Genomic DNA, 15785 nt, shown 5'->3' with positions numbered 1-15785 from the left:
CCTCCGTAAAATACATTGGCCCACACATCTCCTTTAAACTTTGCCCCTCTCACCTTAACGTATGCCATCTAGTCTTTGACAATTCCATCCTGGAGAAATGGGCCTGACTTATGTACGGCTCTCATAATCTATACAGTTCCATCGTCTCTCCCCTCACCCCCCAAGTGCAGGAATGAGAGTGTTCAACTAGAATCTCCACAACACTGAATCCCCACTTAACTCCATTGGCACAAAGAGACATGGGTCAGAGCCCCACAAGCTCAGGGCCCCCACAAGCTCAGGGCCCCCCACAAGCTCAGGGCCCCCACAAGCTCAGGGCCCCCACAAACTCAGAGCCCCCATAAGCTCAGCCCCCCCCCCCCCCCCACAAGCTCAGGGCCCCCACAAGCTCAGAGCCCCCACAAGCTCAGGGCCCCCACAAGCTCAGGGCCCCCACAAGCTCAGGGCCCCCGCAAGCTCAGGGCCCCCACAAGCTCAGGGCCCCCACAAGCTCAGAGCCCCCACAAGCTCAGGGCCCCCACAAGCTCAGGCCCCCCCACAGGAGACATGGGTCAGGGCCCCCACAAGCTCAGAGCCCCCCCCCCCCCCCCACAGGAGACATGGGTCAGGGCCCCCACAAGCTCAGGGCCCCCACAAGCTCAGGGCCCCCACAAGCTCAGGGCCCCCACAAGCTCAGGGCCCCCACAAGCTCAGCCCCCCCCCCCCCCCCCACGAGACGTGGGTCAGAGCCCCCAGAGTAACAGACTAGCTAGCACTGGTTTCCCTTTGAATGAAAGAATTCAAATCCAGACCTGGATCAGCCATGATCACATTGAATGGCGTTGCTGGCTCAAAGGGCAGAATGGCCTCCTCCTGCACCTATTGTCTGATCACAAATCTGGAGCAGGGCTGATGAACGTTTCCCAAAGGCCAGACCATCAAACCTCCATTAGGAACATGTCGGTTTGCCTTTTAGGTGTCCAGCGGGGAAACGGTCCAAGAACTATATCAACATATGCAAACGATCTAATTAACCAATTAACACCAAAATCTTTTAAATGATTTGTCCCCTTTATCGCTGCTACATGTTTAACAATGAATCAAACAACAAAAAACATTAAATAACTTGCAATGTTAAGCACAACAAATAAACTAGTTCCTTGTCATTTTCATGAAGCCTTTATTGTTTAAATGCAAATTCTGTCACATTCTAATGCAGGTAGTTCATGCAATATACCCACACTATTAAACTGGCTACTTTATTGATAAAGAAACGCAAGAAAATTTTGTTTCAAGCTTGTATATTTAATTTTGCACATTCTATTGGGAAAACATACCAATTAAATGCATATTCCATTTAAATAGCTTTTAACGTGACAGTGAGCTTTGAGGTATATCTGTCACTGAATCAGAAATGTAAGGTCTGAGCCAAGCAGAAATACGAGAGGTTGTCAGATTATACTGAGCCGCCAGCTCTTATGGTGATGTGCTTGATGGTAATGTATCATAGTCATAGTGATACAGTGTGGAAACAGGCCCTTCGGCCCAACTTGCCCACACTGCCCAACAATGTCCCAGCTTCTGAGGACCCAGGTTCTCACGCTAACACACATTGGGGTTTTTTTTGAGTGTCAGTCTAACTGAACAGACTGACTCATACTTTTGCAATGGAAGATATATAATGTTGCGATGTACAGAAGAGAAAGGAGGTGTTTCCCCCCACGCTCCAAAGATGTACAGGTTTGTAGGTTCATTGGTCTGATCAAATTTCAATTTGTCCCTTGTGTGTGTAGGATTGTGCTAGTGTGCGGGGATCGCTGGTCTGTGTAGACTCGATGTTCCAAAGGGCCTGTTTCTGTGCTGTATCTCTAAACTAAACTGTGCATGTTCATAAACCTTCTTGTGATTCAAGTCCCTAGTTAGATGAGTTAGATGTGGCCCTTTTTGCTAAAGGGATCAGGGGGTATGGAGAGAAGGCAGGTACAGGCTACTGAGCTGAATGATCAGCCATGATCATATTGAATGGCGGTGCAGGCTCGAAGGGCCGAATGGCCTACTCCTGCACCTATTTTCTATGTTTCTATGTTTCTACTTACTATAAATCAATTATCTGCTACTTCTTGACAATATGTCCTCTGGTTCTCGGTTCCCCTGCTCTGGGCAAGAGGCTGTGTGTCTATCCAATCTATTCCTCATGAGGTTATTGAGGAATGGATACAGAGTAAATTTTTCCCCACACAGAAAAGAGTGCAACAAAACGGAATGAATACGGGTTACCAAGATAATTCAGTCAGAGAGTCATTCGAAGCACTCTTCAGCCAATGAGTAGTGACAGTCTGCAACCTGCACTCACAGGGAGCTTTTGTCTCAGATTAGTTAAGGGGAGGTGGGCAGTCTGTGAGGATGAAAGCCAATGAGGGCTACACTGATGGATTTGGAAAGTCAGGACAATACTCAAGTTGAGTGTAAAGGGCCCTGTGCAATACTTTGTGAATTTGGAACAAATATAATATGCTGACTGTTGGTGTTTTAATACAGTAAGGCAAACTCTATAAAAACGTAGACATACTGTAAAGTGCTGGAGTAACAGCAGGTCAGGCAGCATCTCTGAGAAGAAAGAATGGCCGATGTTTCGGGTCAAGACCCTTCTTCAGACTGAAGAGGAGTCTCGACCCCAAACGTCACCCATCCGTTTTCTTCAGAGATGCTGCTTGACCTGTTGAGTTACTCCAGCATTGTGTCTATCTTTGGTATAAACGAGCATCTGCCGCTCTTTGTTTCTATGAAAACGTAATTTCTGTACAAAATACACCTTCAATTAGCATTTAAATCGAACAAACAAATGTCTTATTGTACCATGTCGAGATTCCGAGCTGATTCTGTATTTGATTTAAAACACCTGTCAAGTCACCAGAGCCTGTTTGCTAAGCTCGTCTGACAATGATGTTGGCAAAACCTTTAGCATTATGGAGCCTGTTGCTGTCAAAATCCACGATGAGCTTCCGCAAGCCTGTTTTGGCTGGTGTAATAGTTACAGTCACCACAACCTCTTCTCCAGAATTGATGATCGCAATTCTATATTTATTTAGAGAGAGAAAAAAAAAAGAAATAGAATCAATAAAAATATAAAATGGGTTTCTTCTAAATGGTTCCTACATGGTCCATTCGAATTAAAACCAAACATCAGGACTAAACGGAGGCAAATGCCTCCGCTGTCACGCTGTGAAAACGGAGAGGATGAGACGGAGCTTCTTCCCACAGGCCATCAGGACTGTCAACTTTTATAACCCCAGAGACTGAATTTTTGTCGACACTTTTTGTGCTATGTTTAGTAACTTATTAACTTTATTTATATGCTGTAACTGTAATTCTTTTTGTGCACAACCCGCAGGCATTGCCACTTTCATTTCATTGCACATCGAGTATGTGTATGTGACAAATAAATTTGACTTGACTTGACTAATGATCCTGTGTAGAGATGGGTGACATTGTGATCACATTATGGGGATGGTCGTTCAGAGTCCTCGATTGTAAGTCAATGCAATCACAGCAGCAGCAGATTATAAATGCAATCACAGCAGCTTGGAGACTTACATTTTGTAAACCAAGGATTAAAACAAAACCTAGTATCAGTTAAAAACTTGCATTTCATTGTTTCCATCATTGATTGGAATTCATCCTGACCAGCTACGTAAAAGCTGGGGCAACAAGACCCTGGTTACTGAGCACATCACATTAGATTAGTCTCCACCTCCTCCCACCCATTGACTCTATTTACACCTCACGCTGCCTCGGCAAGGCCACCAGCATAATCAAGGACCAGTCTCACCCCGGTCACTCCCTCTTCTCCCCTCCCCATCAGGCAAAAGGTACAGAAGTGTGAAAACGCACACCTCCAGATTCAGGGACAGTTTCTTCCCGACTGTTATCAGGCAACTGAACCATCCCTCCAACTAGAGAGCGGTCCTGAGTTACTATCTACCTCATTGGAGACTCTCAGACTATCTTTGATCAGACTTTACCTTGCACTAAACGTTATTCACGTTACTCCCTTTATCATGTATCTGTACACTGGCTCAGTTATAATCATGTATTGTCTTTCTGCTGACTGCTTAGCACGCAACAAAATCTTTTCACTGTCCTCGGAACACATGACAATAAACTAAACTTAAACTCAAAACTGACTTGCATGAATAAGTGCAGCATCCGGGACAAAGCATCGTGCTTTTGTGGAACACCATCAACAGCCCAAAACATTTAGTCCCTTCTCCACTGTGGCACTGGAGGGTACAGTGTGTGTCATCTACAAAATACACTGTGGTTACTCGCCCACACTGACCCCTGCCACCAAGAAGGTGAAGTGGGACATGGGAACACCCCCACTGTGGTTACTTGCCCACACTGACCCCTGCCACCAAGAAGGTGAAGTGGGACGTGGGAACACCACCATCTGCTGGATCCCCTCAAGATACATGTCATCCAGTTTGGGAAATATTTCACCCTTCCTTCATCGTCATAGTTTAGTTTAGTTTAGAGATGCAGCGTGGAAACAGGCCCTTCAGCCCACCAAGTCCATGCTAACCAACAATCATCCTGTACATTAGTTCTATTCTACACTCTAGGGATAATTTACAGCAGCCAATTAACCTCCAAACTTGCACGTCTTCGGAATGTGAGAGGAAACCGGAGCATCCGGAGAAAACAGATGCAGTCACAGGGAGAAGGTGCAATCTTTGTTCAGACAGCGGCTACAGTCAGAATTGAAGCTGGGTCTCAGAGGCTGTCAGGCAGCAACTCTAACCCTGTGCCAGTGTGTCTCGCAAACTAGGGAACTCGCTGAGAGTTCACTGTCTAACAGTATGGTGGCTCACCGTTACTCTGTATAGTGACTCACCATTACTCTGTATAGTGACTCACCATTACTCTGTACAGTGACTCACCATTACTCTCTGTACAGTGGCTCACCGATACTCTATATAGTGACTCACCGATACTCTATATAGTGACTCACCATTACTCTCTGTATAGTGACTCACCATTACTCTGTACAGTGACTCACCATTACTCTCTGTACAGTGGCTCACCATTACTCTGTACAGTGACTCACCATTACTCTGTATGGTGACTCACCATTACTCTCTGTATAGTGACTCACCATTACTCTGTACAGTGACTCACCATTACTCTCTGTACAGTGGCTCACCATTACTCTGTACAGTGACTCACCATTACTCTGTATGGTGACTCACCATTACTCTCTGTATAGTGACTCACCATTACTCTGTACAGTGACTCACCATTACTCTCTGTACAGTGGCTCACCATTACTCTGTACAGTGACTCACCATTACTCTGTATGGTGACTCACCATTACTCTCTGTATAGTGACTCACCATTACTCTGTACAGTGACTCACCATTACTCTCTGTACAGTGGCTCACCATTACTCTGTACAGTGACTCACCATTACTCTGTACAGTGGCTCACCATTGCTCTCTGTACAGTGGCTCACCATTGCTCTCTGTCCTTACGCTAGGCCTGAATGATTGACCCCTCATGTTGAGATAGTCTCTGCCGATTATAGATACCCTAACCAGGGGAGATATTAAAACCACATCCATCCTATTAAACCCTTTAAGAATGTTGTACATTTCAATGTCACCACCTCACCAACACTCAAGACACAAAAGGGATCTTAATCTTTAACATTGCGGGGGCAGAGGGAATTATTCAACCTTTAATGTCCTAGAGACTTGTACTCGCTGGAATTTAGAAGATTGAGGGGGGATCTTATAGAAACTTACAAAATTCTTAAGGGGTTGGACAGGCCAGATGCAGGAAGATTGTTCCCGATGTTGGGGAAGTCCAGAACAAGGGGTCAGAGTTTAAGGATAAGGGGAAAGTCTTTTAGAACCGAGATGAGAACGTTTTTTTTCACACAGAGAGTGGTGAATCTGTGGAATTCTCTGCCACAGAAGGTAGTTGAGGCCAGTTCATTGGCTATATTTAAGAGGGAGTTAGATGTGGCCCTTGTGGCTAAAGAGATCAGGGGGTATGGAGAGAAGGCAGGTACAGGCTACTGAGTTGGATGATCAGCCATGATCATATTGAATGGCGGTGCATACAGGCTCGAAGGGCCGAATGCACCTATTTTCTATGTTTCTAGAGACACAAGGAATCGTTTAACTTTCAGCATCCCAAAGATGCAGGGAAATGTTTAATCTTCAAAGCCCAAGAAACATTCAAAGGTTCAGCACCTTCTGCAGCTGCATCTCAGATTCCTAATGAACACATTGGAACTAATCTGCCTGTCCCCATCTATGCAGAGGATGGCTAATCCACAGGATTTCAGAGACAGAATAACTCTTCATTTGCCACTTACCTGAAATTTAACTTTGATTTTTTTTTTGACAGAGAAATGAAGAATGAACATTAAAGGCAGTATTTTCCATAACTGTTACACAGTGTTATGTTATCTTTTTTTTTAAATGTCCTTAAATACCTGACTAGGTTCTCCATGTTGATGTTGTGTAACATGCCTACATATACTGAGGTGTTGAGTGTGATAATAGACAATAGACAATAGGTGCAGGAGTAGGCCATTCAGCCCTTCGAGCCAGCACCGCCATTCAATGCGATCATGGCTGATCACTCTCAATCAGTACCCCGTTCCTGCCTTCTCCCCATACCCCCTCACTCCGCTATCCTTAAGAGCTCTATCCAGCTCTCTCTTGAAAGCATCCAACGAACTGGCCTCCACTACCTTCTGAGGCAGAGAATTCCACACCTTCACCACTCTCTGACTGAAAAAGTTCTTCCTCATCTCCGTTCTAAATGGCCTACCCCTTATTCTTAAACTGTGGCCCCTTGTTCTGGACTCCCCCAACATTGGGAACATGTTTCCTGCCTCTAATGTGTCCAATCCCCTAATTATCTTATATGTTTCAATAAGATCTCCCCTCATCCTTCTAAATTCCAGTGTATACAAGCCTAATTGCTCCAGCCTTTCAACATACCACAGTCCCGCCATTCCGGGAATTAACCTAGTGAACCTACGCTGCACGCCCTCAATAGCAAGAATATCCTTCCTCAAATTTGGAGACCAAAACTGCACACAGTACTCCAGGTGCGGTCTCACCAGGGCCCGGTACAACTGTAGAAGGACCTCTTTGCTCCTATGCTCAACTCCTCTTGTTATAAAGGCCAACATTCCATTGGCTTTCTTCACTGCCTGCTGTACCTGCATGCTTCCTTTCTGTGACTGATGCACTAGGACACCCAGATCTCGTTGAACATTCCCTCTTCCTAACTTGACACCATTCAGATAATAATCTGCCTTTCTATTCTTACTTCCAAAGTGAATAACCTCACACTTATCTACATTAAACTGCATCTGCCATGTATCCGCCCACTCACACAACTGTCCAAGTCACCCTGCAACCTTATTGCATCTTCCTCACAATTCACACTACCCCCCCAGCTTAGTATCATCTGCAAATTTGCTAATGGTACTTTTAATCCCTTCATCTAAGTCATTAATGTATATCGTAAATAGCTGGGGTCCCAGCACCGAACCTTGCGGTACCCCACTGGTCACTGCCTGCCATTCCGAAAGGGACCCATTTATCCCCACTCTTTGCTTTCTGTCTGTCAACCAATTTTCTATCCATGTCAGTACCCTACCCCCAATACCATGTGCTCTAATTTTGCCCACTAATCTCCTATGTGGGACCTTGTCGAAGACTTTCTGAAAGTCGAGGTACACCACATCCACTGACTCTCCCCTGTCAATTTTCCTAGTTACATCCTCAAAAAATTCCAGTAGATTTGTCAAGCATGATTTCCCCTTCGTAAATCCATGCTGACTCGGAATGATCCTGTTACTGCTATCCAAATGCTCAGCAATTTCGTCTTTTATAATTGACTCCAGCATCTTCCCCACCACTGATGTCAGACTAACTGGTCTATAATTACCCGTTTTCTCTCTCCCTCCTTTCTTAAAAAGTGGGATAACATTTGCTATCCTCCAATCCACAGGAACTGATCCTGAATCTATAGAACATTGAAAAATGATCTCCAATGCTTCCACTATTTCTAGAGCCACCTCCTTAAGTACCCTGGGATGCAGACCATCAGGCCCTGGGGATTTATCAGCCTTCAGTCCCATCAGTCTACCCAAAACCATTTCCTGCCTAATGTGGATTTTCTTCAGTTCCTCCATCACCCTAGGTTCTCCGGCCCCTAGAACATTTGGGAGATTGTGTGTATCTTCCTCAGTGAAGACAGATCCAAAGTATACTCACGGAGATTCAATCTGCTGGAGATCTGTGAGTCCACTGCCCTCCACACTGAAGACACCTCGCGTCAATGAGATCGGAAGTGGATTTACAAATTTTATTTGAACAGCCAGCTTTTTATGGAGGATTGGTTCACCATCAACCTGGAATGAAAAGCACAGCATTTGTTACATGATTAGGTGCATACAGAGAGAGGAATCATCATGATTAGGTGCATACAGAGAGAGGAATCATCATGATTAGGTGCATACAGAGAGAGGAATCATCATGATTAGGTGCATACAGAGAGAGGAATCATCATGATTAGGTGCATACAGAGAGAGGAATCATCATGATTAGGTGCATACAGAGAGGAATCATCATGATTAGGTGCATACAGAGAGAGGAATCATCATGATTAGGTGCATACAGAGAGAGGAATCATCATGATTAGGTGCATACAGAGAGAGGAATCATTTCCCTGGAACCTATTTGATTCAGATTGTTAATATGTAAAAAGCAAATCAACATTAACCAATGAATACATTTGTGGATTTTATTCAGTTCATTTATCCTGCAATGAATTAATCCAAGTTGCTGGTTAATGCCCTCAAAAAATCCAGAAAAATCTATTTATTTATTCTCAAAACCAATGTACAATCTTCTCTGGGAACTACGAGTGTATCCTTTATATTACTGCCAGTACTTAATCTGATGTTGAGAAAGAAGAGACAAAGTGCTTGAGTTACTCAACCGGTCAGGCAGCATCTCTGGAAGAGATGGAAAAGCAATGTTTCAGGTTGGGACCCCTGAAACGTCACCTTACCATGTTCTACATTGCTGCTGCCTGACCCACTGAGTTACTCCAGCACTTTGTGTCTTTTATGGCAAACCAAGAAGACACACCAACACCTCTACTTTCCCAGGAGGTCATCTCCAATGATGCTCACAAACTTCCACAGATGCACCATAGAAACCATACTGTTGGGTTCCATCACAGCTTGGTTTGGGAACAGTTCAAGACCACAGGAAATTCCAGAGAGTTGTGGATGTACCCCAGTCCATCACAAAGACCAGACTCCCCACCATTGACTCCATCTACACTTCATGCTGCCTCCTCGGGAAAGCAGCCAACATAATCAAACACCTTTTCCACCCCTGGTTATTTCTCCTTCTTTCTTCGCCTGTTGGCCAGAAGATCCAAAAGTTTGAAAGCACACACCACCAGATTCAGAAACAGCTTCTTCCCCTCTGTTATCATGCTTCTGACTGGTCCTTCAATAAGCTCCAGTCCAGTCCAATTCTGCTCGACCTGATCGCTGTCTCTGGTATTGTTGCCCTGTAATGCTGAGGACTATATTTGGAACCTTATCTTTTCCTTTGCACTTGGACTTGAGTTTGGCTTGATTGTGTTTATGTTTAGCGTTATCTGATTTGATTGGATAGCAGGTTAAACAAAGCTTTTGTAGGAAGGAACTGCAGATGCTGTTTTACACCGAAGATAGACATGAAATGCTGGAGTAACTCAGCGGGTCCAACAGCATCTCTGGTGACGTTTTGGGTTGGAACCCTTCTTCAGACTGAAAGTGGAGGGGTGGGGGGTGGGGAGGAGGAGCATTTTGTGTCTATCTTCTTGTGCGTACGATCCTGCCGTTGAATCATGGTGGAAATGTGTCCACCATAAGATTCAAACATTGAGGCCAAACACAAATTGGAGGAACAGCATTTCATATTTCACTTGGGCAGCTTAGAACCCTGTGGTATGAATATTAATTTCTCTAACTTCACGTGACCACTATATTCCCTCTCTCCTTCTCCCACCCAAGTCGTACCAGCTTCAAGGTGGTCTTGTTGAGTCTCATTGTCTGTCCTTCTCACCTGGCTAACAGCCAACAATGGATTATTTCCTTTATTATCGTCATTTTTTTGCATATCTTTCATCCATTTGTCCTATATCTCTCTACATCAACATCCATATATCTCTCACTTCCCTATCCCCTGACTCTTGGTCTGAAGAAGGGTCTTGACCTGAAACGTCACCTATTCCTTTTCTCCAGAGATGCTGTCTGACCCGTTGAGTTTTACTCCAGCTTTTTGTGTTTATCTTCAGTTTAAACCAGCATCTGCAGTTCCTTCTGACACATTCAAACATTGATCATATTTTCAACCCAAGGTTCATTTTTAATTTAATTTAATTTTTTATTAAATGTGTTTCGCATCCACTTCTTGAATTTACCTTGACTGCAAGCTGAGGCACCTTAAGTACGACTTCCTTCTCCTTGAGACTCACTTCAGACATATCCTCAGTAACAAGCATGGCTGTCAACCGAATTAGATTGTGCTCAGAGAGGTGTTCACTGTAATCTTCATATCGCAGTCTCAGAACTTCTTTTTTCTCTAATAAAAGCAAAAAAAGTCACACAGAATGGATCCACCTGAAATCCATGCAGCTCGCAAAAATGGAGAGCAAATAAAAGAAAAATTAAAAATTAAAGTTATGTTTTTCATGCCATTAGCTCTCACACCTTATAGTGGAGGGGGTAGTAGTATGGTGTTTAAACTGGGAAACAGGAGGTGGGGGAGAGCAGCCCAGAGACAGGGGCATCATCTCCCTCTCCCATGGACATCTGTCTGGTCCTTCGTCCATGCTACAACACAACAACCATGAGGTGGACTAAAGGGTTGAGTTTATACTGTTCACACGGGTATAATTCCACATTCTGCTTGCATGGGAAGGGTTTTTGCCCAGCCTCTTGTAACACTTATAGGTCACATCTGACAGTCTATCTAACAGTTGGTAACGATTGGATCAATGTTCCAATAATGTGTGCATTATTGCCACATGTGCAAATGCACAGTGAAATTCCTTTCTTCTGCATACAGTTCTATAAAGTATCCCCGGTTAGCGGGTTTTACTGAAATTGTCCACTGAGACCGAATGCAAGGGATGCCAGGTTTTTGGTGCCATTTTCCAAGTCTAGTTCTTATGAATGGCTCCCAATGCAGACAAGCCCCAGGCTGCTGCAGGGCCTCCAGCCATCGACTTGCTTGGACAGCTGAATGGTCTAGTGGTCCAGACTCCCTCTCCTCGCCCATCCACCTTTGTGCCCCGTGGGCGCCTCCCACAGGGCGTGGAGGGCAAGGCGGGAACTGCCCATTTAAGACCCATCTGTCCACATGGCAAAGGCAGTGGAGTCATCTTATGTTGTTACGCCAAACTGTTCCAGATTAATTGAAGGATGATGTTCATCTAAAAGGATTTATGTTGTTATAATAGGAGAGGCTCAGTAAATTCATAATACGCTGCATCTTCTCAAACCTGCGAGCTGTTGCACCCAAACACAAGATAAATCAGTATTTCTTCAATCAATATTCATGCCACACTAACAAATCAGGAACATTTCACATTCAATTCAGCTTTAGCATCTCCTGGCTGGGAAAGTTTTAAACATAAATACCCAGCCGAGTAGCAAAACCTGGAAAGATTACAGATCAAGATAATGATTCTCTTTTCTCAAAGTTGAGTCTATCATCTGTTTGAGTCCATCATCTGTTTGAGTCTATCGTCTGTTTGAGTCTATCGTCTGTTTGAGTCTATCGTCTGTTTGAGTCCATCGTCTGTTTGAGTCTATTGTCTGTTTGAGTCTATCGTCTGTTTGAGTCCATCGTCTGTTTGAGTCTATCGTCTGTTTGAGTCCATCGTCTGTTTGAGTCCATCGTCTGTTTGAGTCCATCGTCTGTTTGAGTCCATCGTCTGTTTGAGTCTATCCTCACAGTTGCAGGGCCTGTGATTCTGGTGATCCCAGTGCTTGTTTTACAGGGGAGGTTGGACTACAATTGCCATTTAACTATGTTATGACCTGTCAAATGCAAAAAAAAATGCATTTTCACCAATTAAAAATATTCTGTCTGTGTGGTTTGGCCAAATGAACATCAATTATAGCAGAGTAGTAAATTCCATTTCAGACTACAAATTGTGCCCAAGGTCTCTCTTGGGGCACAGTAACTATACAACCCCATTCTTCTATTTCTTCTTGTGAAGATACATTGACCAGCAATCAATATCTCCCTCACATTAAAAATACTACATCCATGTCCATCTAACTTTGTAGCAGACCAACCCCGGCCCCAATGGTGAACGCAGGTGTTTTAGCGGCATGAACCAACATGGATATACAGCTCTTTGCATGGAATTACCTGAGGCAGCTTTTAACACAAATTTAGTTGATTTCCTGCAGAATTCTTTCAAAATGACCCCAGAATAGGTTATAGCTGTTGCAGATAGAACCATATTGATGTCTTTGTCCATAAAGCCATAATTAGCAATTTCAAAATAGACACTGAAGTCACTTCCAAGTACTGAATAAACCTGCTTGATGGAGACCTTTACATTTTGGTACTGAGTGTTGGTGGGTTGGATTGTCTTTCCTGCTTGGCTGTAGATATCCCGTTCCTCTGTGGAACCTGTGAAGAAGAGGATATTATTCACATTGTTGCTAACACTGGGGGCTTCTATAACAGAACCTGTCCCTAATTAAACCAGCAACATTCTCAATGAAGCTCAGGAAACTGTGATATTAAACCCCTCAAAATATGCATTTGCTTTTAATTTTGTGATGTACTAAGAAACTCGACCTTGTTTATACCCAGATCATTTACAGCAATTATTAGGAATTATTCCTTTTACTTATTGAGTTTAGACTTCAAACTACCAGGCTTAATTGACAATAGGATTAGCAGTACAATTAGTCCAATATTATCTTCTGCAAACACTTTGATTACTTTGTAGAAGATCACCAGTGAATCAGTGATTAAAGCACAAAACTCATACCAATTGTTATGTCTGGATAAAGGATACTCAGAAAGAATGAGAGAGAAGATCTTCAATCTGTGTCAACCGAACTTCGAGAATGAACCTCACTTCTCTTAGTTTCTACTAAATTCAGAATTTCCCACTATAATGCAGTTTATAAGGTACATTGTGGCAAGGACATCTATTAAACTGGCTGCCTGACTTGGACAGAGCTCCTGCAATACTACAGCAATGATCACTCAAAATGAAGAGAGGTCATCAACTCAACATAAATGCAACTCTCCTTCTTGTCTGAAAACATAAAGCTATTCTTTAAAAACTGTAACGTGGCTACTTGTTTAGGAGGTTTAGGAGAATGATCGCAGAGATGATTGGGTTGATGTCTGAGGAGCCTTTGTGGTTCTGGGCCTGTACTCACTGGAGTTTGGAGTTTGGAAGGGTGGGGGGATGTCATTAAAACTTACTGAACACTGAGGGGCCTGAATAGAGTAAACGTGGAAAGGATGTTTCCAGCAGTGGGAGAGTCTAGGACCAGAGGGCACAGCCTCAGAATAAAAGGAGGTACCTTTAGAATGGAGATGAGGAGGAATTTATTTAGATAAAGGGTGGTGAATCTGTAAAATTTATTGTCGCAGACGTCTGAGGCCAGGTCATTATGTATTTTTAAAGCAGAAATAGATAGATTCTTGATTAGCAAGGGCATCAAAAGTCATGCAGAGAGGCAGGAGAATGGGGTTGGAAGGAAAAATAGATCAACCATGATCAAATGGCAGAGCAGACTCAATGGGCCAAATGGCCTAATTCTGCTCCTAAGTCTTATGGTCTTATGGTCTATTACTACTTAGCAGACTACTTGTTTGGATGAATCACAAATTGCTGAAGTAACTCAGCAGGTCAGGCAGCATCTAGGAGAGAGGGAATGGATGATGTTTTGGATCGAGACCCTTCTTCAGAGTCTGAAGAAGGGTCTCAACCCAAAACGTCACCCATTCCCTCTCTCCTAGATGCTGCCTGACCTGCTGAGTTACTCCAGCAATTTGTGATACCTTCGATTTGTACCAGCATCTGCAGTTATTTCCCAACACAACTTGTTTGGAGATTTACGACAATGATCATGAGGATGGTTAGGGTGACGATTACAGATTTACAGATTACAGCTCATGGATCACAGAATCAACATCATTGATTCATGAAATTATCATCTAACCAGACAGCTGAATGTATTCAAGCATAGTTGCCTTGCACTTGGTCCACAGTGATCAGGAGTGTAGATTAATTTAGTGACATCTGCAGCTAATGAGGAAGAACAACGAGCCATTGCGAATTTGGTCCCAAGTGTCTTCGAAGAGTTAAAACTATAAGCATGTTTTATTGTTGCTATTGAAAGTACGCTTACAGATTAGAATAAACACTAGTCTTTGCTGCTGCTAAACCAAATGCAATAACATCACAAAATAAAATGTTCATTTCATTATTAATGACCGTAGTATAAAGCCTTACCCTCTGGGTATTTATAATTCAATGTGATAGACTCTCTTTTGTCTGAGAATGCACTTTTAGTAACAATCTGTGTTCCCACTTGGTGCTGTTTGACCAACAGTTCCTTCTTTGTTCCATCTTTGTTAATAAACCAGTAAACCACATCTGCGTTGACCTCAGCAAAGATGAACACGGCATCATAATTGACATCCAAGTGACCTTCTTTGATTGCTTTGACAGGGCAAGGGCCACAGCAGAATATCCCTAGTGAGAAAAAAAACAGCATTGTAACTGATTCCAAAGATACATTAGTGGCTTTATCCGACTCCTCCAATGGGGGCAGTAATGGATGATGATGTTTGCCTGCCTCTGCCATCACAGGAGATCTCTCTTTGTGCATGGACCTGGCTTGTGCGTTTGTGTTGTGGTGAAATAAACTTGGTCCAAGTCGGTAAGAGTATTTTGGAGAGAGTTAATGATGTTGATTTCAACTCCAGCACGACACCACCCAATAATATTCCCATCCAAACACAGCTTGTTTTCCCAGACTCTCCACCACTGTTGAGAAACTCTGTAGGAATCCCTCTTGTTGGAAACTACAGATGTTATTTCATGTTTATGAGGCATTCAGGTGAGGTTAGCTGGTCAATGGGCCAGTACCTGAAGCTCATCTTCAAAGGAAAAAATAGATATATCAGTATCAAACCATAAACGTATATTGCAAATCTAAAACATAGATATATCAGTATCAAACCATAAACGTATATTGCAAATCTAAAACAAAAGATAAAACATTCTTTACATTTATAAATCCAAATCTGCAATACCTCATATTTTTAAAGTATGTAATTAAATTAAAACATTTGAGAGAATAGATGGTGAAAGATAGATTCTAATGGCAGACCAGACAGGTGAAAAATACACGGCCTATATAAAGATGGAAACTTTCAAATTACACTTTTTCCTACCTCTTCTCTCTTCTAGCTTCCTCCCCCCCCCCCACCCCCATCCCCCCCCCCCACCCCCATCCCCCCCCCCCACCCCCATCCCCCCCCCCCCCCCCCCACCCACCCCCCATCCCCCCCCCCCCCCCCACCCACCCCCCATCCCCCCACCCATCAGTCTGAAGAAGGGTCTGGACCTGAAACATCACCCATCCAAGTAGTCCAGAGATGTTGCTTGATCTGCAGAGTTACTCCAGCAATCTTGGTCCTTCTGTATAATATAGGTGACATTCC

The 15785-nt window shown here is 43.6% G+C and overlaps 1 protein-coding gene across 1 annotated transcript in view; it reads right to left on the bottom strand.

The window, feature by feature from the left end:
* Window positions 1–2666: 2666 nt before the first annotated feature.
* LOC144594765 (protein-glutamine gamma-glutamyltransferase 2-like) overlaps window positions 2667–15785 on the bottom strand; it is a 34509-nt gene continuing 21390 nt past the window's right edge. Inside the window, exons 9-13 of the mRNA XM_078401611.1 lie at window positions 14569–14811; window positions 12453–12719; window positions 10492–10652; window positions 8283–8419; window positions 2667–3054 (exon numbers count right to left, since the gene is read on the bottom strand). Of these exons, the coding sequence (XP_078257737.1) occupies window positions 2904–3054; window positions 8283–8419; window positions 10492–10652; window positions 12453–12719; window positions 14569–14811 (959 nt within the window). The 3' untranslated portion in view covers window positions 2667–2903. The remainder of the gene's footprint in view (window positions 3055–8282; window positions 8420–10491; window positions 10653–12452; window positions 12720–14568; window positions 14812–15785) is intronic.

Source organism: Rhinoraja longicauda, chromosome 6 (genome assembly GCF_053455715.1).
Source record: "Rhinoraja longicauda isolate Sanriku21f chromosome 6, sRhiLon1.1, whole genome shotgun sequence".
Lineage (NCBI taxonomy): Eukaryota > Metazoa > Chordata > Chondrichthyes > Rajiformes > Arhynchobatidae > Rhinoraja > Rhinoraja longicauda.
The sequence above is the reverse complement of the archived record's forward strand: the minus strand, read 5'-3'. Positions and strand labels throughout refer to the sequence as shown.